We start from the raw sequence: 26,539 nt of genomic DNA, 5'->3' as shown, positions 1-26,539 counted from the left end.
TGTCATGGCGACGTACGGGCTTAGTTTTGAGAGTGCGGGCAGCGTCGAAGAAAAAAAGGAAAAGAAACGACAGACACGAAAAGAGGCTATTGAAAAGGTAAGGATTTTGAGATTTGGGAAAGTCTATTTTATATGTATGTGTGGTCGTATTTCACTGGGATCAGTTATAGCTTAAATTATGCCCGTAATACCCGCATTAAAGCTATCAAGCTATGGAAGCTAACAGCTATGATTGCTTTACGGTTTGGTGCTGTCAGTCCGTCAGCTTTCTCTTTTAGAGATTAGTTTTACTCTGTATGAAAGTTAGTCTCTTTCTGTCTCGGATAGTTGACATTTGGCTGATAAAACCTGTGTCTGGACCAGGGGATACTGCCAGAGACAAGCAGGGGAAATAACGAGGCAAAATCTGAACGGGGCAGATAGCAGACTTGCGCCTTTATTCCAAGTTTGTTTAATGTCCTGATTGCACTCGCAGTTATTCATTATGCCCAGACTAAGGATTGAGCTAACCTTGCTGCAGTTGTACTCTGTTTAACAAATGGACGTTATCTTAACGCTTTGCGTCTTGGTTTGCACAGACATGCACAGAACAGTTTTATTGATGAAGACAAATGGTTGTAAACACCTTATCTGCTCAGCTCACCTGTGCATGGACTGCTCATATCCACGTGTATTACAGAGGTTGGCATGATTTCATGTCTGAAAATGTTCATGCTGGTCTGCACTTAGAGTCAAATGTAAATTCATTTTTTGTGTTCAATAATCCATTTTATTCTCATGCTGTCATCCAGGCGAAGCAGCAGTATGAGAAAGAAGAGAGGAGGAAGGAACTGAAGCGGCAGAGGGGGGAGGACACATGGATTCTGCCTGAAGTCAACCAGAGGCTACAACAGATAGAGGAAGTAAGATGCACTTTTTTTCACTGTCTTGCAAATAGACAGTAGAGTGATATGAACAGGTACATAATTATTGTACCTGAAACTGCTAATTGTTAAAGCCCTACATTTGAAAGGGTAAATCTACTACTGCACATTTCATCTACTTCTTTCTTCTTCTTTCTTTTAACACCCATTCAATACAGACCATCCCAGCTGCTATCAGGGAGGAAGAAGGGTACACTTGTATATGTCATCAGCACTTATAAAATGTTTAAGATAAGAATTTTTTAACTTTGTTTTTTGGGAAAGTATGTCCTCATGAATTATATATAAAAAATAATAGCTCGGTCTGATGTTGCATCAACTCTTTATTTAACGGTACTCTCGGCGTGATGATTCTCAACCCGCCTTTAATTTTGAAAGTCTCAAACCCAATCATATTATTGATCACATGCCAATCAACCCATTGTGTTCTAAGGCAGTGTGTGTGTGTGCGTGCCTTTATCTTTTCTAAGACTGGAGTGATGCACACATTCTATAAGTATTTTAAAGACACAAGCACTGTTATCATTGAAAGAGATGTTGGTAAGCATTTGGGCAAATTTGATAATTTACAATGTAAGCAGAAGGTTTAACTTCAGTGGTTTCTGTTTAATGTTTGTAGGTTCTTACTTTTTCAAAAAACTTGTATATTTTTTCAGCTTTATTTGGTTGAAATCTTGGATCATTATAAGTTTATCTAATTAGTTGTGAAATGTTTAATCATTTTTGCATTATACAACTTGAGGCATTTATGCTTCTTCAAAGGGAAAAAAACCAACTATTTCAACATTTATTTTGCATTTACTTTTTTTTTTTTTTTAATCGTTTAACTTCTTTCAATTAAACATCAAGTTTTTTTCTACACTTTTGCTGCCAAGTTAAAGCATATTCAAAATCACAACAATTGTGTCTTCCAGTGTGATCTTCTGGTTGTGTAGTCAGAGGTGTTTTTTGAAACACTTTTCGGTTCAGTCTTTCACTTTTCGCAGCTCAAGAAATGAAGTGGAATATTTGTTCCTTGCTAACTTGAACGATTGAGAAATAACAAGCAAACTCAAAGCACATTAGCATCAAACTAAGATAATTTATGAAGATATCAAATGTGATCATCCAACAGGAGGGATGTATGAAGAGCAAAAAGAAGAAGGAAAAGAAATCCAAAAAGAAAAAGGAGAAGAAAAAGAAAGCCAAGAAAGAGAAGACGACAGATTTAGAAGATGGCTCAAGTGGCAGTTCAGAGGTAGACTGTTTTACACCACATGATGTCTATAAAAAAAATCTAAGAGGAACACCCGAACAATGTCAGACAAATTCTACTACAGTAGATATAGGTGAAAAATTAAACAATTTATATCTCTGACGAAGTGGTGATTTATGTTTGAGTGAAAGTAGTTGTTTTTATAATGTATATAAATTCTGTAGTCATCCATTCTCATTGAGATTTCAAGCTACTTTTAAAACTCCTTATAATGCTGTGGTATGACATTTTTATGTGTTTTTTTCTCTTTTTCAAATGCAAGAAAATGAACACTTTCTGCTTATCCTTGGAAAAAAAAAAATTGAAACTAAGAAAACATTTAAAATTGTCTTTTTTTTTGCCTTTGTCGTTTTTCTCTGTTTCCTTCATTTTTGCTGTCTGTTTGTCAGGAGTCTGGGGAGGAGTGGGTTGAGGCTCAATCTCAGACACAGGCTGTTAAAGCATGGCAAGTTACACAGGAGTCCAAAACTTCAGAGAGCAGCCCTCCCCAGAATGTGCAGGTAAATTTTGTCTCTTGCCCCACAGTTGGTGCGTGATTATCAGTGGTGTCCCATCTTAGTTACCTCATGATTCAATTTGATAACGATTACAATTCATGGTGCCACGATTCGATTATTAAACACTTATCAGGACTTTCAAGACATCTTTATTCCACATTGAGATTTTTTTTTCTTCAGTCTATGGCTACATTTATACACTTTATACCCCATTCAGTATCCATTAATTCAAGTAACCATAAAATTTATCTCCACTATTTATGTCTAACTAGAAGTAAATCTTATATATATATATATATATATATATATATATATATATATATATATATACCTCCTCGAACCTGGGCTGGAAACGGAGCTGTTGTTACATGTTTTTAGTGTTACTAATATATTTTTTTATGCGATAAAGAACTTGCATATGGAGTAAGTCTTGTTGTCGCCTTGTCTATTCTAATGCCCATTAAACCAAAATGTTTTCAAACGCTAGTCTTTCTAAGTCGATGAGGAAATCTCACCATCTCTGACAGTGTCTTCCTGATGTCTTTGTTTGTTATTTGCCACCTACACACTTTAGGGGGATGGACTTCCTGTCCGTCTCCCTAAAGTGTCCAGGTGGTCCGCATGACTTTTAGCATCCTAAAACACTTTACAGCTGTGTTTCTGTCACTAAGTTATTATAAAAAAAGAAATTATAAAGTTACTATAAAAAAAATAAAATAATCGTTTTTCAGTATTTATGAAAGGTAATGAAATTGTTACATGTTGCATCAGATGCATCAATTAAACAGTTATTTGACCCACCCCTGGTAATTATGTGATTAGTTTTTAGTCTGTTTATGAAAATATACATTAAAAGTTCTCTCTGGATGTCAATATAAGAACTGAAGCTCTTTCTTCTTACTTATGTTGCTTTATAGTCACGCAAACTTAATGGTTTCTACTTTTCAAAAAGCTGCAAATTTAAAACATTCAAAGGATCATGTGTTAGTTTGCCTTTTTAATCTGTTGTTGTTTTACTACTAACTCACTATTTGTCTCTGTACTGTAGAGAGATGAATGGATGACTTTTGACTTCCTGGCAATGAAAACAACGTCTACTTCAGAAAGACGGGCTGAGAAAGAGAGGCAGAAAGAGGAAGAGCGAGCCAAAGCTCAGGCCATTGAACAGGTGTGTGTATGTGTGTTTTGCTATTGTTCCAGTTTTACTGTCATGTTAAAAAGTCTGTTCATAATCTTGTCTTTGTGAAAGTGAGATCATATTTGTGAATTTATGTTTTCCACAATATACTGTATTAAAAACAAAGGGTGCATCACTTCATGTATTGGTTTGTGTGATTGTGATTGGTGTGTGCAGGGTGTTTTTCTCTTAAGTGTTAACAGTTGTGCCTACATTTTGTTATTCATAGTGTATATTCTAATGAGTATGTTTGTGATTTTCTTAGGCTGGTTTGCACAAACTAGAGCTAAACCCGTATTGGAAAGATGGAGGAACTGGTCTGCCTCCAGAGGAGATTGCTGGTACTGCAGGAAAAAAAGGTAACCTCAGAACAAATTTACAACATTTAGAACAGAGGTGTCCAGCTCCGGTCCTCGAGGGCCAGAATCCTGCAGGTTTTTTATGTATCCCTGCTCAGACACACCTGATTCAAATTAATTAGTAGTAGAGCTTAATCAGTTGTGCACGACATTGGCTGTTTGTCCATTTAGTGGAAGCTAGATGTGTTGGAACAGGAATACATGGGAAATCTGCAGGACAGCGGCCCTCGAGGACCGACTTTGGACACCCCTGATTTAGAAGTTTTCACTTGTAAGAAAGCAGAGCAGCTTCTTTCCAGTAAAAATTATCATTTAATTTTTCTGAGCTTCTAGATGTAGAATTAGATTTTTTTCATTCTCAATAATCTATTGCCAGAAAGCAAAACCTCATTTCCGCTGCAAAAGTTGCTTTCATTTGCTGGTTATTGGGACAACTAAAAACAACTGTGTGTATGGTTACCTAAGTGGCATCTTACTTTTCATTTTAGTACCGAGAAGTTGCTGCAGAAATTGTGAATGTCCTGCTTCCTAGCAATTAATCAATCAGTCAATCAAACTTTATTTATGAGGCGCTTTACAACATAAAACAAGTGACACAAAGCGCCTTACAGTTAAAAATAAGACAGAAAGCAAACACACAGACAGACACATCATATAAAAGACACTCCCACCCCCCTTTTAAATACATCTAAATGAAAGAAGTGAGTTCAGACAGACACACTTGTTAACTCCATGTTAATTAAAGTTCTTACCGTCTTAATTCAGCCTTCATTGCTTTCTCTTTTTATTTATTTGGTTCTTTCTCTTCTGACTTGGTCTTTTCTCTGATCACTTATTTTCTCTAAGAGAAACCATCTTTAATAAGAAGCTTAAGTCAACTATGCACTTGACCATGAATGCATTATTGTTCTAGTCAGTCCCTTGTGAGTTATAGAAGTATCACTTAAGGTTTCTTAAATTTCTTCAGCTCCCACAATTGTCATGGAAAATCTTCTTTCATTCCTCATTTTGGAAACATCATTCACCAAAATTGCCTCAACAAAAGGGCATTTTTAATATTTGTATGTCATAAGGAGATAACTCTTTGCTCTCAATTGATGTGGATTTGTCAAATTGTGTCACATTTGTCACTTTTCCCCACATTTGCCGTTCACTTTGTCATAAATGTCTGCCTTTGTTTTTCCTATGAATTGGTCCTTTTAATGTTTTAATAGTTGCGTAAGGGTAATGTCTCCTTACAATAAAGATTTTATATGATTGAAACTATTGTCATAAGTTGTAGACATTAGTGAAAATCAGAGTAAACATTAACCTGGAGATGCAACTGAGAAGTGAGAGGAAAGATGACGCAAGGAGTTTTTGGTAGTTTCTGCATATGGAGTTAACAGGGTGGGGATGACAATAAGCTGTGTTGGACTGAAAAAACAGTGCAGGTATATGTTCTCATCTCACATGTCTGTACACAGGGGTACAGACCATGTAGAGTGGATGTGGTCCTTCTTTTGTAAGCTGAAGACTTCATGCTGAACAGCAACAAGGGTGCAGTCATTTATAAATAATTTCTTTCACTGATGACAATTTAATAAATGAGATGAGTTGATTATAATTTATCTAAATAGAAAAGGTGATAACCACAAGTAGATGAAGAGAATCTTAAGTTCTGGGTTTGTTCCTATCAGCTCATCAGCCTTACTGTCTGACCACATTTTATTTCTACTAAATATTAATACACTTGGTTTGATGTCATTATTGTGATGGTTCACATTTGCTTATGATTTGAAAAAGGTTATTTGCATTGAGAAAATGCCTCAAACGCAAGAAAACAGCCTGTACACAACAAGTACATTTTAGCCTCTTTTTCCCAGCTACTTTGCAAACCTACTTTTTAAACAAATGCTGACTGTGTGTTACTTTGTAGTCAGGAAATGCTCGTGCTGTCCATGCCCACAGAGACTTTATTGGTTTTTCTCAGTACATTTGTCATGTCTTATCGCTCTGGGAAGTTGTATGAACTATTATCCCATGGATTTCCAAACTAATTTTATCTGACCTTGGATTTTTCTCTTATTCTGTCCTCTTGTTTTACCCTGGATCTGTCTTCTTTCTTATTTTACCAGCAGCTGATGAATCTTTTTAGGGATTATGTCATTTTGGTTTGATCTGTTTTCCAGTGGCATCTTTCTAATGGTTTCTCCCTATTCCTGTGCCTTTTTCAGTTACGGTTTATACAATATAACAGTCTGGTTTTGTGTCCTGTTGACATACCAGTAATCTCATTTTCAAGATCAATTTAAATCATATAATTGTTGCTGCACTTTTCAGCGTCCTAATTTCTTTTTTTTTTTCTTTTTTCCACAATAGCTCCATTTTAAGATGTAAATAGCTGAAGTTTGCCATCCACTCACCAAAGATGTATCTAATTACTCTCATGAATTTGATCTGTTTTAAACAAACAACAACAACAAACATCTAACACATTTAAAAAAAAAAAAAACCTTGCTGTGACAGATGATTTCAGTCACTGTTGCTTTAATGGTATAAACAAGCCTTCATATGTCTTTGACTGTGAATGTTTTTTCCTGCCCGTACCTGCAGGCCCAGCTGTTAATGATGGTGGTTTGAGCTGGCTGAGGAAGAGCTATCAGAGGATGAAGGAGCAGGCAGAGAGGGAACAGCGCAGCCTCAATGATGTGGTTGCTGAGAGATACGGGGTGAGAAATGAAGAAACATCAAATGGTGTCACACATCCTGATGCACAGTTTAGCGGGCACATACTGTACAGAATGAGAGAAGAAAAACATCTCACATAGTAATACACTGCATAGCATTGGACATAAAGCTTATTTATATTTATTCAAGTGTTTCCCCCAAGCTGATTGTTTTTAGGGGAGGGCGGCCGTTAAAAGGACAAGAATACGATACACTGACGAAACAGTGAAACGCCCTGCTGATACATTGTGATACAAATCATCCCTATTCACAATGCAATGCCATTTATTCGTGATTAGATAATAATCTGGCTGTGTCACGCTGTTCAAGATGATTCATAATGTTTTAAAATGATTCAGCACAATTCAAATACTTTACAAGCCTACATCTTGTTTTCAACATTACTTCACTAAACTTTACCCTTATTTTGTCTTTCTTTCCCTGCAAAGGATGTATTTGATATTTTATTGTCTTCTATAAAGCCAATACATAAATCAGATTTTAGAAGAAGAGGCAGTTTAATGTGGTACAGACAGAGGTTTGCTTCATTCCTAATAAACACTAACTCATAACCAAAAGACTTTTTTTTTTTCTTTCATTAAATTTATTTTTAATCTCATTCTTTACTTAAGCAGTAAGTTCAGTTTGACCTCTAAATAAAAACAGAATGAACCATTCACAAACAGTCCTCTTTTTTTTAGGTTGTCTCACTAATATTTCTCTGTAAGTTGTTCAATGTTTTACAAAACATTTATATGAACATATGCCTCATATCTCCTCTTCTCCTGTCTGGCTTTCCTCCATGTTAACTGCGGCTGTGCCGGCCAGCTACTGTGTTTTAATAACAAAATGGTAAAACATAGTGATGATGCATTCAAGCCACCTCAAAAACATGGGTGATGAGAAGACAGACGATGTAATAATCTATGCAACAATGGATTTTTCCAGTGTGAAAACGCTGAGAAAGATTTACTGTGCATTTAGCCAGCAGCTGTATTTTCACACACACGTTTAGCGGTACACACATCCACATATACTGTGAAGACTGAGAGACTAGACACCTTTTTCTATTATTAATGTCTTTTGCATGCACACATTCAGCACTTAATGTCACTTTCAGCAGTCTCAGCATGTGTGCTCCAAGTTGACTGTATAGGAAATGTCAGTGCCAGAACATTGTGTTCGTATGTGTGTGATTTGTTAAGCTTAACTGGCCAAAGCAGAAAAATTAGCTTGCAATTTTCTTTTCTTATTAAAAAAAAAAAAAAAAGTCTCTAAGGTTTGTGATGATTAATCTTTAGCTATAAATAAACTCATTTCTTTTGAGCAAAACAAAATCATTTTACACATAACCTGAGCCATCGTTTTTGTTTTTTTTTTTATACTTTGTGGACTTTGCTGCTTATTTTCTTGGCTTTGTAAATCTTTTAAATGCTTATAAAGAATTTTTTGTCTTGCCTTTTATATTTTATATGGCCAAGCCTATTATATGTCTTTATTTTTCACTTTTACAGTCAATGGAGGAATTTCAAAAGAGACTTGCTGATGCAGAAAAAGCTGCGTATGGTCAAAAGAGAGAAGACAGAGACAGCTCAGTGAGAGAAAGGTGGAGGAAGGGAGAGGATGAGGCCAGGGAAAGATGGAGGAGAAAAGAAAAAGATAGTCAAGAACAGGGTCGGTGGAGAAAAAGTGAAAGAGATTCACCTTTGTGTGACAAAGACAGATACCATGGTGGAAGGAGGGAACAGAGAGACAGACACAGAGGAAGAGAGGAGGAGAAAGGCAGAGATGGAGACAGGTATAGAGAAAGAGATAGGAGCTGGGATAGAGAAAGAATGGGCAAGGAGAGGGAGAGGGAGGGAGGAAGAGAAAGAAGCAGAGAAAATGAAAGAGACAGACATGGGGACAGAGAGTGGGATAGAGAAAGGGATGAAGATAAAGAAAAAGATGGATTGAGTGCAGCAGCATCATCATCATCTGGCCAAAGTTGGAATCAGCGTTCCCTCGCTCTTGGGTCTCTCAAAGGTCGTTTCCTTAAACCCTCAGAGGATGAGGACAGTGGTGAAGGTTGGTCAGTTTGTTTTTAAGATTGTTTTTTTTTTTTTTTAATAAATATCTCATTAAGATTTTAGAAAAATCAACAAGAATAGTCATGAATATAATAAACTTATGTTACAAATCACGACATTTTAAACCTACCAAAGAACTTTGGCATATGAGGTAAAATGTGTTCCATTTTTGTTTTTGTTCAGCACTGCAGCGTCCTCCTGCAGCACGTCCATCTACAGCGTTCATGAAACCCAGCTCAGATGATGAGGATCCCCGTCCAAACAACAGTACTGTTTCTGCTTGGAAGAAAAGCAGCACATCTAATCCAAAACCCGACAACTTTGACAAACTCCGAGAGGAAAAGGAAATGCAGGCAAAGAAGACTATAATCACTCCCCAAGATTCTGTGCCAACAAGGTTTGAGGCTTTTTGTTTCATTGCGTGAATAAGAAACTATGACTGACTATTTAAACTGGGTTTGGTACAACTCTAAAGAAAACTGGAAATGGGGTTATAGACATGTATTAAAAAGGAAATGCTATGCTGCCTGAACATTAAATATGACTTATCTAAAAGGAAATAATTACTGACATTAACACAAATGGTTCCATTTATTAGGGTCATGTTGTATTTAAGGTTAGTTAGATGGTTACAAAGATGGATATGTATTGCTAATTCTGAGGAAACTTCTTTTTTGGGGGGGGGGGGGTCTCCTCACAAATGTAAATGTAAATAAATATAATTTATTTACATAAAGGCTTTACTGGAGACTTTCTCATGATGATATTTTTCCTTATAGTTGTTGTGGGTCATTAGGGTCTTTGTCTTTCTTATATGCTTGCGCACATTAGTGTCGATACAATTTAAAAACTGTTTAGCCCAGATACATTCATACAAGTCTGGTTTTGATTTGCTGTTGAAGTTTTTTTTTCTTTTTGTTTGTTTCTGGTTGGAGATGATGTCGGTGTGCGACAAGAGAAAGCGATTTAATTAAACAGTCGTTTTTTTTCCTTGAAATTTTTACAATAAGCACTGTCAAAACATTTTCATATATAATGGAAAAGTCTTCGTTTATTACATTTGACAACCAAGAAGGCTTCTTTGAGTACATAAAATAAGGCCAAAAAAAAAAGGGGATCATACAACAAAAATGTTTACCTTCCACCAAATTGTTGACCTTTTTTCAAAAATCTCGATTTAGTATTTTTGTGATCTGTAATATTTTTTTTGTCTGATTTCAGACCATAGAATCAGTCCCCTCCACAGAGTTGACTGAAAAGTGGCTGTAAGGAGTTGACAGTTCTTGCTAATACCAGACTTTCCTCTATTTGAATTTTTTCCCTCAGAAAGGGCTTTAGCACAGCACTTGTTTAAACTGAGACATGTTATACAATCTTAAGAACTTAGGTATAGAGAATTGAATTTCTGCATTTTAAATAGAAAACACACACGAACAAGATGATGTGAACTCAGATAACAAAGGTAAAACCCGCAGTGATTCATTCCAAGTTTTTATATGTTCATACTTTGATGTTCTGCCACATGTTGGTTCTTTGTAAAGCCTTGTGTTTTGCCTCATTAAGCTAAGTTGTTTGGGTAAACTGGCACTCAGAATCCCTGCAGCACGAAATGAGGCTGCAGTGTAGTAGCAGAAGGAAATGACGCTATGACAAGTTTAATAGCCTAGAACGATGCTTCCCAGGCCTCAGATCGGATCCTCTCAGGCAGGTCTGTAATGGTTGTTGGGTGGGCACAAGGAGTGAAATGAATCATAACAGATAAACATTGTGAGAGGATTCAGTAGCAAACAACTAAATGGTTAAATTAACCAATTTAGAAATAGGTTTTCCACTGTAGAATGGTGGAATAATTAGGTTGCTAAAACTGCATGCTCAGATAGCAAGTTACAGAGGAAACCTACAGGAGCGATTGTGAGATGAAAGTTTGGTGTATTTCTACTATTGCAGTTTGATTGTAAAACTTTGTACAATAAAATAATCAGATTCTTTGGAATTTCTCTGTTTTGTTGAGTTGATGAATTGTATGTTTGATTTACATTCAGCCCTTTTTTTCATTCTTGTCTTACATGTTCCTTTCTCACTCCATGTTTGTCCAGGGCGGAGAGCGAGAGTGAGGAGGAGGAAGAGGAGATTCCTTTGCTGTCAGAGGAGGAGATGAACAAATTGGGGTCAAAGTTGATTAAGGCAGAGATGATGGGCAATCAGGTGGGTCACTTATGTATTTCTGTTAGTAGTTCAAGTGCATAACCTCAAAGTGTAAGATGTTTCCACTGCTTTCTAACATCAAATGCTGTCGATGTGGACAAGGCAGACTCTGGTTCCTGGGAGTGATCAGATTTTACTCTCGTCTCGAGTCAGCAAGACTGCTTAAAGGAACCTTTCATTGGGACATTCTTCCAAATATCATTTAACATTGAACTTCTTTAATAGCAGTGAAATAATTGCACCAGCTTCATTTTATTTAGGTTTAATTGCAATAAACACTCAATGGCTTCCTGCTTTTTAAATGACCCTGCAGGTTTACAGCCCAGTTTAGTCGATTTTAAGGGTACAAATATTCTAAGATGTGAAGTATTATTTAGAATTACCGCAGTTTTTACGACCACTCTGTCACTTGTATTTTTTCTGCAATAAAAATATAACCTTGAATATCTTTCAATTATTTCTTTGTTTCAATCTTTTAAAATGGAATAATTATAGCTGAGAGTCATGGTTTTTATTTATCTGAAAATATACCTAGTATTATTGCTGCCCAGCTAATGGACTGGAGCTGGTTCAGGTTGTTGGTAAAAGTCAAAGTAGCATCCACATGGATGCCCATGGTTACACGAAGATTAATGTTTTTCTCTTAACCTGTCAAGAATAACAATCCTAATGCATATTTGTTTCAACTTTTTTTCTTTAATTTGTTTTTGTTTATACCAAAGGGGATCCATCAATTCATATCATTCATTAATCTGAATGATCTGAACACTGAGCTCCGTCTGTCTTCATGTGTCAGGGTTAGAAGTGGTACTGAGATTTCTTACAGACAGTCTTTAAGTGCTGTCTGCTACAACATAACCACAAATGCCTCCTCACTGCTTTAATCTTTAGCTTTAGCAGCCCCAGATGTCTTAGAGTGCATGTCTTCATGTTTTTACAATTCATGCACCTTTATACCCTGTGCTTAACTCACTGGCTGCCTGCCATTGTTATAGCAGATATCTTTGGCAGCCAGTGTGTTAATGGTAGTTATATCTACTATGGCAAAGTGGCTAAACTGCTTCATATGTATGTTTGCTTAAGATGTTTTTAATCACGTATGCTTCTATACTGTACATGTTCTCAACTTGATAGAGTTGTACAGCTTTCTTATTTTAGTTTATTTTCCTCAGCCAGGGCAAAATCCTCGATTTTTGTCAATCTAATGTCAGGTGTTAAATGTCAGCTGTGCTTTGGGTAGTTTATTTTCACTGGCTTCTCTCTATACTACAGATGTAAATCTGATTTTTTATTACAGTTATTGCAATATTTTGAAGCTGAGAGTAGCTGCATTTCTTTTTTATCAAATTAAAATAAAGGATTAAAGTTAAAACAAAATTATGAGGCTGATTGTAGAAATTCAGTTTACTAAAAACAAACACACTTGGATAGTGTAAAAAAAAAAAAAAGAAAAGAAAAGAAAGATTATCATTGGCACAAAGCGCAGTGCACAGGCATGATTTCAGTCTATCATAACTGCACTGATCCAACTGTATAGACCAGCTATAGAGAAAAGACACTACTAGTCACATCTGTGGTTGTGCTGAACAGGATAGTGTTCATAGTTGTTCATTTTTTCTGTTGACTTTGGTCGAACACAGGGTTGTCCAAAGTCAGTCCTCAAGGCCCGCTGTCCTGCAGGTTTCTCTCTCTCTTTTTCAACTCTCCAGGCTTCTGTTAAATGGATTCAACAACCAATGACATTCTGAACAATGACTTATTTATGTGAGTCAGGTGTGTTGGAGCAGGAATACATGGAAAACCTGCAGGATTGTGGCCCTCGAGGACTGACTTTGGAGTTATATGATAGAGAAGGGTGGAGCAGTTCAGTCTGTCCAGCAAAGTGATGTTGGACAGGTAATCTTTAAATATCTCTACAAAAACATGTTCTGTTGTCTTCTTTGGGTTAAAGGAGATGGAGTCTGCCTTGATTTTCAATGTTCTGGTGTTCAACTTAAAAAAATGCTTTTGCTGACATCCCATGTATTTTACATTTTTACAAATATGGTGTTCCCATCTTCATTCATACAGCATGTTCACAATGCAGAAACTTTCTGCCACCAAAAAAACCACACAGAAACATTGATTTGCTTAATGTGCAAGCTTAAGCCATTTTGCATCTGACATTTATGTGTATGTTTATTTCAGGCCATGGTGAAGAAGTTGAAATCACAACTGGAAGCAGCTCATAAAGCCAAAGAGAACCATGCCAGCAGAATGAAGCAACATGAAACGGCAAAATCCAACCAGGTTTGTATTGTCATATGTAAAACCTGTTGTATACTCAATGAGAAGCAAGAGGTTTTTTTTCTTATTCTTATGGATGTGGTTGGGGCCATAGACATAAATATGTAGACGCTGCATTAATTCCCACTTTGTACGTCAAGAAACACTGGCATTTTGGTCCTGGCAAGTTATTGATTTTCGACAGGACTGAAAAGAGAAAAGACGCCTGGATAGTCTGCAGTTTGGGGCTGAATGATGCGTCACACTCTTTCAGCATAGTAAGAATAAACAGGTGTCTTTTTTAAAAAAATTATTTTATTTCAGGCACTTGTTAGTCATGAAATGCTGTTTGCCTAACTGACTATATGTGAGAGACTTTAGTTTCACTTCATACATAATCTGACAGCATCTGAATATTAGTTATTGTTATTACTCTAATAATAACTTCCTGTTTTATTTTCACTGGTAAAATTCATTTCTTAAAAACCTTTTAATAAGTGGTTGTATGTTAAAAGTTATGTTGTGTACCATTTTTAATTAACTATGTGATGATAATAATAATAATAATTGATAATAATATGATGATGATGATAAGTATTATGATGATGATGATGATGATGGTGGTATCTGTTGTGTTAAACAGGGAAAAAATCTACATCTATTCATTTGACAATTATTTTTCTACTCATTATGCATTTAACTTTAACTCTAATAAACTGAGTGATTATTTAAACATTTACGTTACAGATTCAAGCTGTTTTCAACAGAACTAAAAAATAAAATCCAATCTGCTAAATTTTTTTAAATAAATTTTTATTATTTTACCCAATTTAAATGAAGTTCACATTCACTGAGTATTATCAAATTAGCTTTCTGGCCCAGACCAAGTTGGCAGACGCATTGATGTGTTGCAGCAAGGGGCTGATGTGGTTGACGCGGTGTCTGCATATATATACATATATGTCAGTTGTACATTGTACATAAACTCACAGCCATCTGCCCGCAGTAATCTCTGCCCCATTGCAGGCAAAGCTTCTCGTGGAGTATGAATTGACTGGACCAAAATGACCTTTTTTCTTGTTCTTGTGGCCTACAGAACAAAAACAAAGTTCTGTGTGTAACAAGTTTTCTTTTTTGAACATGCTAGTTTTAGTGCTTTGTATGCTGTTAATATTTTCTTTAAGATGTATTCTTGGTTTCAGGACTGTTTCATTAGTCTGTTCATTTTAGATGGAGGGAAAAAATATTCCCAATTAAACAGATTTATATTAAATGCTTTAAAAAAACATGGAAAGCATAGACTTATTGTGTGCTGACAACCACATAGTGCTGTTTCATCCTATACTATATATAGTCAACACACACACACACACACACACACACACACACACACACACACACACACACACACACACACACACACACACACTTCCCTGGAACACCTTGCGAATTACACTAACATAAAACAGATAAAAAGATGAACTCCCACATGCAGGCATATGCATAAACTCTGAAATCAGGCACAGAGGTAAAGGCATGCACACACAGTAATGGATTGCTGCAGAGGTCAGCAGATTCCCTGTAACAATATACACACACACACACACACACACACACAAATACTTTTAAGATGTAAATAAACCTTGAACTGCTGACTGCTTTCTTCTTTAAAAGGAAATTTGTGTTTCTTTTCCCATCACTTACAACTTGTCATCTGTATGGAAACTGTTTACTACAGCAGACCCTTAATGAGAGACAAATGTTTTTCAGTGTTTAAACAACACACTTTTTCTCGGAGTCAGACACTGTGTCCTTATTTTCATATCTCTTTATGGGATTCTTGTAATGGAACACAAGAATCCATGGCTGTGTACCAATATCTCTGCGCTGCCTCCTCAACTCTAAGTCTTAAAGGCTTCATACACACTCAGATATACGTGCAGATAAATGGCTCCAAACACACAGACAGCAGTCACTGATTATTAATGGCTACAAATTGAAATTTGTGAGTTTAGCTAGGTTCATCTTCAGAGGGAGACATGCTTCCCTCTGATATGAAATACTACAGTTTCATGGAATATGTCATAATTCTTCGGTTTTAGTGCACTTATCAGATGAGACATACTTCAGCACTCTGACCATGAAGTTCGACGTTCTGTTAATTTGCAAGCCGCTACTATTAAATACAGTTGTCTGATTTTCTCTCTGTGCAGTGTTGGACCTCATTTTTAGTGTTCTTCTGCTTATTTAGCCTTGAAAGGTCAAATTCTGTCGACTTGATGTGAAGAACTATTCTTTGTATTATTTTTTGCTGACAGACAAGTTTCATTTTTATTATCTGTGCCTCCTTCCTGACTCTTATTCCTCATCTGTATGTCTCTACTTGTCAGGTTGAACTTCAATCTTTTGTAAGCTGTGTAATCATTCCTACATAAGTTTTTTTCCCGCTAAATGTAATTAATGTGATTTACACCTACCATCTGAGAACTATTTAAGTGATCCCCACTTTATAAAGACAAAGGGTCTTATCTACATATCCTGGATAAATCATGTCCAGCTCTTCATTATAAGAAGTCTTTTTGATCTTTGTTAACCGCGAACCTGTATTTGATGCTAAATTTACACAAAAGCAGCTGTTTGATCAGGGCTTGAGTTTTGAACAGGAATTTGGATCTTGTTATTTTTATCCTGTTTTTTTTTTTATGTTAAATAGACTTTCATCATTTTTATATGTTCTTTACTATTAGCAACTATCATAAGCAAGAAGATTAAAAAAAAATGTTGTTAAAAATTTGAATCAAGCCATATTAAAAATCACCCCAGTTTCTTTGGAATGAGCTGAGAGGTGTTTGTAATTGTTATTTATTTGTGAATGGATGTTATTCAGTGGGAGGCCTCATTATCAGAGGATTGCAAGTTGACACTTGACTGCGTTCTTTGTCAGAACACCCTGATCCCAAAAAGCTGCCAAATATCTATAGTCCTGTTCATCCCGTTCTTTAGTCATATATGAGGAGGTTATTAAAATGTAGAAATGAGATGGAAATAATGATTAAATCGATACTGCAGAATTGTTGTACTTAATGTATTTGTGTTCCTCTGGCTCAGTAAATTTGTCTTAAAATAAAAAGATGATGTCTGTTCAAGTGTCAAAAAACAACTTTAATCTGGGCAGGTTGATTTCGATAAAAGTTTATTTTGATGAAAGACAGTATTTACATTATTTGCTTTACTAAATAGGACAGTTGGGTCTTGGTACCGGATGTAGATAGCTTCTATGATCATTATTTGCATTGTGATTTAAATCTTAGAAAACTCTGAGATCTTGCAACTTGAGTTAATTGCACAAACAGCATTTTACAAAAGTAAATAACCTGGAATGTTTTGGTTTTTCAGGTCTCAGGTCAGTCTAGTAAAGACCAGGAGCTTCTGCTCTTCAGAACAGATCAGTCAGGCCGGGCTTGGCCAGTCAAGGGCCCCTCTGGACCTCAGGAACCTCATGGAGGACGACGGAAGAAGAAACCGGTAAAAATAAAGTGATGAAATAAATGCCTGTTGTAGGAAATCTGGTGAACTTGTGTTTCCTGCACATGTTGCTAATCCAAAGTGGATTTCATCAGACAGGACAAAACCTGAGAAGAATTTAAGATAATTGATTTGATCTGTTTGTTTATTGATATTCATCAAACTAGTAATGTTTGTTCTGTTTATAGATATGAATGTATAAAGTGGACCAGTTTTCTATGCAGCTCGTCTTGCTGTTTATCTCCATAGTCCTTTTAGATTTCACTGAAGGGTTTAATTTTATTGGGAGCTGGAATAGATTTCAGTATATTAATTTCCAGTGAATTTTCACACTCACCGCCTCGTCTCCGTTTGCCTTTTCTGTTGTCTTTTGTCACCTTTCAGATTGAGACCCATGTTGACGGGCAGCGTGTCCGCTACTTCCAGAATGATGATGGTGTTGGTCTGCAGGAGATGGTGAGGAGGGAGAAGATGAGCACAGCACAGGATCAGAATGCCCTTTACTCTCGTATGGCTGCCAAGGTGAGAAAAAAACCCTTACCACAGTTTCTTGATTTTAAAAAAAGAAATGGACTATTTATAATCTTCTCATGAGGACTGTTTCTTGTATCATTTTCAGTGATAGTTTGAGCAGGGAAAAGGAGGGCTTGGGCTTGTTTGTTTAACTTTGTGTGAAAGAGAAATATTTTTACATTACTATCAGTAAATAAATACCTTGAAGCTCTGCAGCAGGAGCCACAGTGAGTTCTGTAGCAGCAGGTGGAACATTTGAAGCAGATTAAAACTAGACCCACCACATCTGACAGCTTTCACAGTGTGTTCTGACACTGACCATTTTAAGTACACAGTGCTCCTCCCTACTAACAGGCTAAAGCCTTGATGTCTAGTTCTGCTCCACAGGTTTTAAATGTTTCTTATTTAAACATGCCTCAATAGTATTAATGGGTTAATAACAGGCGAGTGCAAAACATGACAACAAGCTGTTAAAGAGATCTAAAACAGGTGTGTTGTAGCAGGGAAGTGTTTAAAAACTGTTCTGAGGACTGATGCTGGACATCCAGGGATAGAGGACCTTTCTTTTTTTTTTTCGAGGTCTAATCTTATATCTGGAATTTGGACTGGGGACTGATCTCATCAGAAAAACTTTTATCTTGGCACTAAAGTCTGAAACATTGTGTGTGATCTGTTTCCAGCACGAATGGTGCAACAATTCAAAGCTCTTACTAAAGTGAATCAGTGAGATGATGGGAATAACTGAGTGCTTATTACCCTGTAATGATAACTTTATATCTTAAAAATGCCTCTGATCCTTTTTATTTTTTTCATGCATTTGGTAGGGGGACAAGCGGTAGGGTTGCAATTTATGTAAATTCATGTTGCTAGATGTCACTGCCTCCTACGTTTGGAGATTTTCTATTACACCAATAATTACTACTTGCAGTAAAGATTTATTTTGACTGTTAGTTCTTTTCTATTTATACTTTATCTTAGTTGGGAAAAATATGAGGACAGAGAAATCAAAAATATAAACCAGTGTGTTCCAGCCAGTCGTTCTACCAAAATAGCTTTGATATTCTATCATTTAATCCCCCATCCCAGCTACAGTAGTTTCAGCAGTGGCAGAAGGTGGCAGTTCTGCTTAGTGCTCTATTGTTTCTTGCAGATTACCAAGACTAACTCTGTCAAGATAAACATTCAGGATTAGTTCTCCCAAATTTTTATTTGGTCCTCTGTCATTATCCATTTCTCTCCACTGCTGCTTGCAACTGTTCTCCTCTCGCTGTCTCATCCACTGTGCTTAAATTAGAGATCCAGCAGCAGATGGCTGTTGGCAGGTTGTGGTGTCTGTCTGTTTATCAGCAGTTTACAGACGGCACTTCTCCATCAGCAAAGGCAAATTTTTCTTGTGCCTTCTTCTGTTTTTCACGTGTTTAGTTCTTTCTTCTATGTAGGTTGGAATGTGACAAGAGATGGTGTGAAAATCTTGTCTACAGGGGTGTGTGGAGAGAGGAAGAGAGAGATGGAATCCTTCTGAAACAAAGGGAAGGAGGAAGTGCCGTAGCAATAACAAAAACTGACATACCTATTATCCGCTTCAGCGCTAACTTTAATTTCCCTCCCTCACAAACTCAAGTCATGGCACAGTCAACACCTCTCATATGTTCTCACATGCATGCGTATAAAAATACTCCCACAAGCACACACCAAAGCGTTCTGCACTTACAAAGAGTGACACTAAAAATACATTACAGTTGCCATGGCAGAGTGTCTATAAATACCAATACTAATCACAGCGATAGATCAATGTTTATAGAAACAGAAGACTGTTTTCATTCACTGTATCAAAGTTCATTCTAAACTTTAACCTGTCATCCTCTCTTACACCTAACTATCTACCTTAAACTTTTTCCCCCCACGATGGTTCATCTTTTTTGTCAATTCCATTAATCTACAATCAGTAACTTCTTGCTGGTTCTCCTACACCTTTATTGGGTCATTGATCAATGATTTTTAGTCTCTTCTAATAAAAATCTGAAGTATCTGTCAGTTGGAGGTTCAGATTGATCTGTCCGTATGTCTTCAAAAAAAATGACCTGCTGCGGACTTTCAAATGTATCCATAACTTTTCGTTAATATTGAAAAGAAAAAGAAATACAAACAAATTATATTTAAAGAGAATTTTATAGTCTTCTCAAATGCCTGTTAACAAGCTGAATGCTTGCTGTTAGTTTTTCTAACTCTTAGTTCTTCTCTAATGAGTTTAAACATAAATTTCTTTGTTACTTATGGATATTTGAGCAGTACATACTTTTTGTATTAGTTGTATTCTTTTCGCTTTTCTTCCTTATCATAAATCTTTCCTTCCTACTGCTTTCTTTTCATCTCGTATCTCCTTCAGTCTATTTTTATCTCTGTATTCGACAGTTGTAATCAGAGGCATTGTGTTTGTGGGCTGCCTCCCTGCCCATCTGTCTGTTGCATTCTCATGAACTCAAAATCCCTGGAATGCCCCGAAGGCATTTCTTCAGATTTGGCAGAAATATTCACTTGAGCTTGAGTGATGACCACTACAGTGCTCACTGACCTCACAAAGCCCTTTTTTTGGGCAAAATTCAAGAATGAACTAGCAGTGAGAACGTTTCACACAAAAGCCACTACATTATGATGTTCTGATGAAACACTTTTTTTAGCCATTATCCAGCAGCACAAGTTTTTCATGTTTAATCTCATACTTCACAGATGACACTAAACTTGTGTTTTATATCACATCCGTTGCTCTGACTTACAAATGTGATTGAAGAATCTGTTAAAAGTTGCAGCTTTTTTCATTTATTTGTTTTCTTTATATTTCTGATTGAATTCCTTTATACTCTAAATATATACACTATATGCTACGAGTCTAGGCTGACATGAAAGTGCATTTCTACACTGATTGCCTAAATGATACAGTTTAGAAGCAGTCAATCCAGGGGGCATCATTGTCTTGCAGGGAAAACCCTCTGAGGCCGAGGACAACCGTTGCCATGGAGAGGCTGTGGTTGGTCTTTAACAGTGCTTAGGTGCATGCTTCGTATAAGAATAACATTCACGCGACTTGCAGGACGCCTGCTCATAGAGCAGAATATCTGTTGTAACAAGATGATCAGTTTAACCCTCCTTACCTGTTATTGCTTCTCATGTTGTGACTGTATAGCCGATCGTTCTACATTCATTCTTCAATACTTCCTATTGATTTTCCCTTTTAAATTTGTGGTATCTACTGGCTATAGATGTTTTATATGTTTCATAACGATATACTGTGGTTGTCTAAAACGTATTGTTTCTAAGTTGCTCAACAGCAACAACATTTCTTACTTCACATATTAAAAATTTAAATGCATTAACAAAACTTCCATTCAGTGGTAAACTATGAAACTCCATCAGTAAAGTAAGGTCTGGCAGCATTGTTCTTTTATTAAATCCATTTAATACTAATTTAGACTGCAATGAGTGTGTGTGTGTGTGTGTGTGTGTGTGTGTGTGTGTGTGTGTGTGTGTGTGTGTGTGTGTGTGTGTGTGTGTGTGTGTGTGTGTGTGTGTGTGTGTGTGTGTGTGTGTGTGTGTGTGTGTGATGGCATGTCTGTAGAAAACAAACTATCTGCTTTAGGTCAAAACCAGCATATATATCTGCACAATTATAAACAGTTCTTTATACACACACGCACACACACAATCCCTCCCACACTGTCACTAAGCTAATCCAATTTCCACTCTCACTCACACACTCACTCCTACACAGCGAGTCATACACACACACTTCACTCCAGCCATGCCTGCCCCCCGCTCTCTTACATGCACACCGATTCTAGCCTGTTGCCTGATCACCATGGTGACAAGACTCAGAGACAGAAAAGTTGATACTCTGCATCCTGCGTTGATGCATTAAAACTCTGAAATCGACACGTAGACAAGGCAGCTCATACACAACACACACACACACACACACACACACACACACACACACACACACACACACACACACACACACACGCACGCAGCTGTGTCACCACTGATGATGTAATGTTAAATCACCTGTGTCCCATCCTCAGCAGCTACCTGTCAATCATGTAGTAATTCAACAATGTGCAATGACTTTCTTTCAACACAAACGGTAGCCTAAAATGAAAAATGTGAGAACCACATTTAGTGTTTCTCCAGATAAAACGTATCCGCGGTTTACTAAAATACAGGTTTTTATATACTTGAGCCCACATAATAATACTTTAAATACTTCTTTTGTTTGTTTGTTGTGGATGTTAATAACAAAAGATCATATCTGATTAATAATTTTCCCTTTTCTCTGCTCTTTTTTTTTTATTTTCCCCTCTTTCCCATCCATCACTACTCCACTTGACTCTCCAGATGATGGGGAAGACAGACGGCGACAACTACACACTGGATGACATGTTTGTGTCGAGTGCAGCACAGCGGGAAGGCGAAGGGAGGGAGGAGGAGAGGATGAGGAACAGAGCCATCGGGGAGAGTAGGAGGCTGGCTGCCTCCATGGATAAATGCCAGCACTGTTTCAGCAGCCAAGAACTCCAGAAGCATCTTATAGTAGGCATAGGCAGCAAGGTGCGGGTTGGTTTATGTTACTGATATCAAGTTAGTTATGAAGATGTGATGAAAACACCTCTTTGGTTTAGGCCTTTTAGTTGTGGGAAGGTTTTCAACTTCTCTTTTATTTTTTCCATTGTCATATTTTTGTTATTCATTTTCAATATAAGTTAACAGTTTAATGATAAAATTAAAACGTCTTTTATTTGTTTTTGACAAATGGTTAAAAAAACATGCAGTCAATTATTACAAAAATATATATATTTTTGTGCCAATTTATTTGTCTTTCAGTTTTTTTTCTTGCTTGCCCTTTTTTTTTTAACTTTTAATAGCTGATTGATATTTTGCATAAATTCAATTTTTCACGTTTTTAGTTTATCTTTCCACCAGGTATATCTGAGCCTGCCTGCTGGGGTGTCGATGACGGAGGGCCACTGTCTCATCTGTCCCCTCCAGCATCACTGCTCTACTACTGGGCTGGATGAGGACGTCTGGTCAGAGATGCAGGTTAGCCCACAGCCGCCCAGACCAGAGCGACAACTTCTACTAACAGCTGCTTAATAACTGCCCCAAAGTGTTAAATTTAAACTCACTTTTATTTCTGTCCTCAGCTGTTCCGACGTACTTTGGTGCGAATGTTTGAGTCTCAGGAGCTGGACTGTGTGTTCATGGAAACATACATGAATCCACGCAGAAGACAACACATGGTCCTGGAGTGTATCCCACTGCCCAAAGAGCTGGGTGATATGGCACCCATATACTTTAAGGTTGGAGAGTGTGCTGGATCTCATCATTTTGATGAGGAATGTTTTCTCAAATCTTTGGCTTGGAGCATGCATAGTTTTGGTAAGTTTGAGTTTAACCCATGAAATTAAATTATTATTTTTGTCTATTCCCAGAAAGCTATCATGGAGTGTGATGAAGAATGGGCCATGAACAAAAAGGTCGTTGACCTCTCTTCAAAAGACATCCGTCAGGCTGTACGTCCTCCTCTGATTGCCTGTGCTCTGGTCTTCCTTTGTCTTTGTTCTTGTTCTTTTCGCTGCTCTTGTATGGCCAGATTTTTGTTAACTATTGTTTTTAATGTTTTCATTTCTCCAACTAGGTTCCTCGGGGTCTGCCTTACTTTGCCGTGGATTTTGGACTACAGGGAGGGTTTGCTCATGTTATTGAAAATGAGCAGAAGTTTCCTCATTACTTTGGCAAGGTCAGTTTATTGACCCTGTAAGGTCCTGGTCTACCATTTGGTAGAAGTAAATTTGCAGTGACTATGATGAATTTCTTTTTAAAATATGGAAATAAACCTGCCTGAGGCATCTCTATCAATTAGTTTGGATATGTAAAACACAAAAAAAATTAAAGATTTGTTTGAACGTGACTGTTTCAAATTTCAACAATTTCATTGTTGCTATGTTGTTAGTAAATTGTATCTCAACCATTTACTAAAACTATTTTTCTGATTTTTCTTGTTCAAAACAAACACAAAAACACAGAAACATTTTTCTCTGGCCTTTTTCTTGTGAACTTTAAAGGGTTAAATATCACAAAGCTGTATTCTGCTCCTGTAGATAGCTCATTCAAATTAGTCATTTAGTTAACAGAATGAACTGAAATCTTATCTGTATTAGTGTTTAATAGAGCTCAAACCTAATTCATCCCGACTTCAACAGTGGCTTGAATGTAAAAAACACATACCGGTATATTTGACTTATTAATTTCAGTCTAGTGAACATACAGTGTAACAAATGCAGGGTTGGTGAAGATGCAATAATCATATTTGGGGTGAAATCTTTCACATTCTACAGTTTCTTATCAGTTTTGTTCCAATCTGGTTTCATGAGTTTATATAATTTTTTTTACAGTATTTGTTAGTAAAAAGTCACGTTTTACACCCAAACCAATATTTACATTTAATTTTTATATCAAATGTTAATGACCAACCTCTATTTTATTTCACAGGAAGTGGTCGGAGGCATGATGGACTTGGAACCACGACGTTGGAGAAAGTCAATTAGAGAAAATTTTGATGACCAGAGAAAAAAAGTCCTGCAGTTTGCACAGTGGTGGAAACCATATGACTGTACCAAGACTGAGAGCTAATCAAATAAGTCTCAGACACATCCAGGTTTTTCTGAGGGGTTTAAACACACCAAGATAAACATTGTAGACAATGTTTTACCATCGTGTTCGGGATTTGATGTAAAATTCCTTGTGATATTATGTGAAAACCTTTTTTTTTTTACTGTGATGAAAATAAATAAAATAGCTTTGATGTCTTTGTTCATTTTTTAGATTTTATTTTGAATTACTACAACAGCTAGGTGGCTTAGCAGAGGTGAGATATGAACTGTATCTCTTGTCTCCATGTCATACCCCCAACGTTTCAAACCTCATTATTAATACTGCTTTTTCCTGTTCTAAGCCCTTGGATTTAATTTCTTCCTCCATGGCCCCGTGATCCATTGCAGCTGTCACTTAATTCTTTGAGGTTTTAGTGTCATTGCAGACACACGAGGAAACATATAGACACGTGCACACAACGCAACATTGCAACCATTGCACCTGATGAGCAATCGTTTGCCTCAATATGTAACTTCATCTTTTTTTTATTATTTTTCAGTAAGGTTGTTGGATTTCTGAGCTCTTCAGACATGCATTTTTATGTTAAATATTAAATGCTGTTTGGCTTTTGCTGAACCAGTTTTAATGAGAGAAGATGAAGACCATAATGTTGTTTTCATTGCAGTGATTGCACACATGTAAGAATGAGTTGACCTACATGTCATTCTGAAAAGTATAAAAAAAAAAAGATTAAATATCAATTTTCAGGCTTTACACTAACAGTTTGTTGAAATATATGCTGGTTCTCCAAAAGTATGTAAGGAAATGTAAAGGGGTAATCAGAAACACTTTATGAAGAATCAGATCAGAATGCATTTTATTATTATTGAGATGGCGTCCCGGCACATGTCTTCTGGTAAAACTTATCCACCAGGCGGACTGAGGCAGCAGCCATCAGAAACAAACCTTTTAGTTAAATGTGATCCCCTTTGTGTAAGTTTTAGCATTGTGTTGGCAACATTAAGGTGTGTGTTTAAACACTTAAAATGGTAAAAGATATCAGCAATGATTGTATGGAAGCAATTCCTACTCCATGGGAAGGCTATTTTCAAACAAATAGTTCATTATAAAGTTGGAAAAATGAATGTGGAGGACAATCGTGGTACATACTAATGTAATAGGAGCGGTGATCCCATACATTTAGACCAGGGCCAGACATACACAGATAAACTGCCCAAAAAAAAGTACTACACTTTACATGTTTTGAATCAAGTGTACCATGTTAAAACAGATCATACAAAAAACAAACAGAAGTATAATCTATCTAGAATGGTTGCCATTAAACATTCTAACAGCTGAGGATTGCAAAGTCACCTCTAAACCAAACTGGAGATGTGGTGGTTGCAACTGAACGGTACAAACATACCAGACATCAGGCATGGAGCCAGTTGCACAGATTATTGAATTTCTTAGTGCGATTTCACAGTTTTCCTTCTGAGTTTTTAATCTTAGCCTGTGTTGAACACAGGGCATATATTGTTCACCTGAGGTTTTATTTCCCTAATTCTAAAACTTAGAGAAGGATAATTTCTTCTATCCACAAAACCTTAGAAATGTTTTTTGCTCCATGACAAATTGTATCACCTTGGCATGAATTTGTTATAAGATAGAACAGCAATAAAAATTTACAGTCAGTTTTACATTAAAAGGCCATGGCATGAAGCGACTGCCTGTAGGAAAAGCTGCTAAATTTTACTGTAATTTTTAGTCTCAAATAGACAATGTGTTACTTTTTAACCCCGTTTATACTTCAGAAACTGTCCTTTGAAACAACCCTGTAGATTATTAATATTGCTAAAGTGACAGAGAAATACAGGTTCTTGGGTAATAGTTACAGAGTGACATTGAGTGATGTATGGTTATGACCAATTATATTGGCTCAGGGCAGATTTATGACAGAGTCAGCCATTTGTCTCTCCCTGTCCGTTTCTCACACATGTATGTTCTTTCTTGTGTTAATTTACAGACCCTGCTTTTTAAGCTGTCACCATCCACCACATCTTTGTATTTGGTTGTAATTGCTTTCAGATCCTCTATTTTCTCTTTTATAAGTATTTCTGAGTCAGTACGGACAGAAGACCTATATTGGTAGGACAAGGAGATGATGATTGGGAATTGTCTTGTGTTACCAAAATTGAAAGCACCTGCTAGAACAGATACCTACGAGATACCTGGCTTTTCCTTGGTGCTGTGAATTATAGAACTGCATCTTTCCATCATATTGTGTTCCAGCTGAGCATATTTTGACATTTACTCAGACTCAAACTCTCTCTTCTGTGTATGGATGTGCTCTCCTGTAGAGTGCAGTCTTTAGACTATGTAAATATGCAGAGTTGT

The 26,539-nt window shown here is 36.7% G+C and overlaps 1 protein-coding gene across 2 annotated transcripts; it reads left to right on the top strand.

The window, feature by feature from the left end:
• Positions 1-24,225, top strand: cwf19l2 (CWF19 like cell cycle control factor 2). 2 transcript variants are annotated; one of them, XM_079245880.1, is made up of 19 exons: positions 1-97; positions 792-902; positions 2,038-2,160; positions 2,568-2,678; positions 3,724-3,843; positions 4,118-4,211; positions 6,807-6,922; positions 8,435-8,987; positions 9,173-9,386; positions 11,086-11,194; positions 13,382-13,483; positions 16,856-16,984; positions 17,369-17,506; positions 21,887-22,099; positions 22,472-22,588; positions 22,693-22,848; positions 22,981-23,061; positions 23,187-23,288; positions 24,041-24,225. In XM_079245880.1, exons 1-19 carry the CDS (start codon positions 5-7, stop codon positions 24,179-24,181), a joined length of 2,823 nt encoding a protein of 940 aa, XP_079102006.1. In that variant the 5' UTR covers positions 1-4; the 3' UTR covers positions 24,182-24,225. The 2 variants fall into 2 exon arrangements, with proteins under 2 accessions (XP_079102006.1, XP_079102007.1); XM_079245881.1 differs by lacking the exons at positions 1-97; positions 792-902; positions 2,038-2,160 and having other exon boundaries at positions 2,592-2,612; positions 3,728-3,843.
• The last annotated feature ends 2,314 nt before the right edge of the window (positions 24,226-26,539 follow it).

The sequence above is a fragment of the Telmatherina bonti genome (genome assembly GCF_933228915.1).
Source record: "Telmatherina bonti genome assembly, chromosome: 9".
Taxonomy (NCBI): Eukaryota; Metazoa; Chordata; class Actinopteri; order Atheriniformes; family Telmatherinidae; genus Telmatherina; species Telmatherina bonti.
The sequence above is the reverse complement of the archived record's forward strand: the minus strand, read 5'-3'. Positions and strand labels throughout refer to the sequence as shown.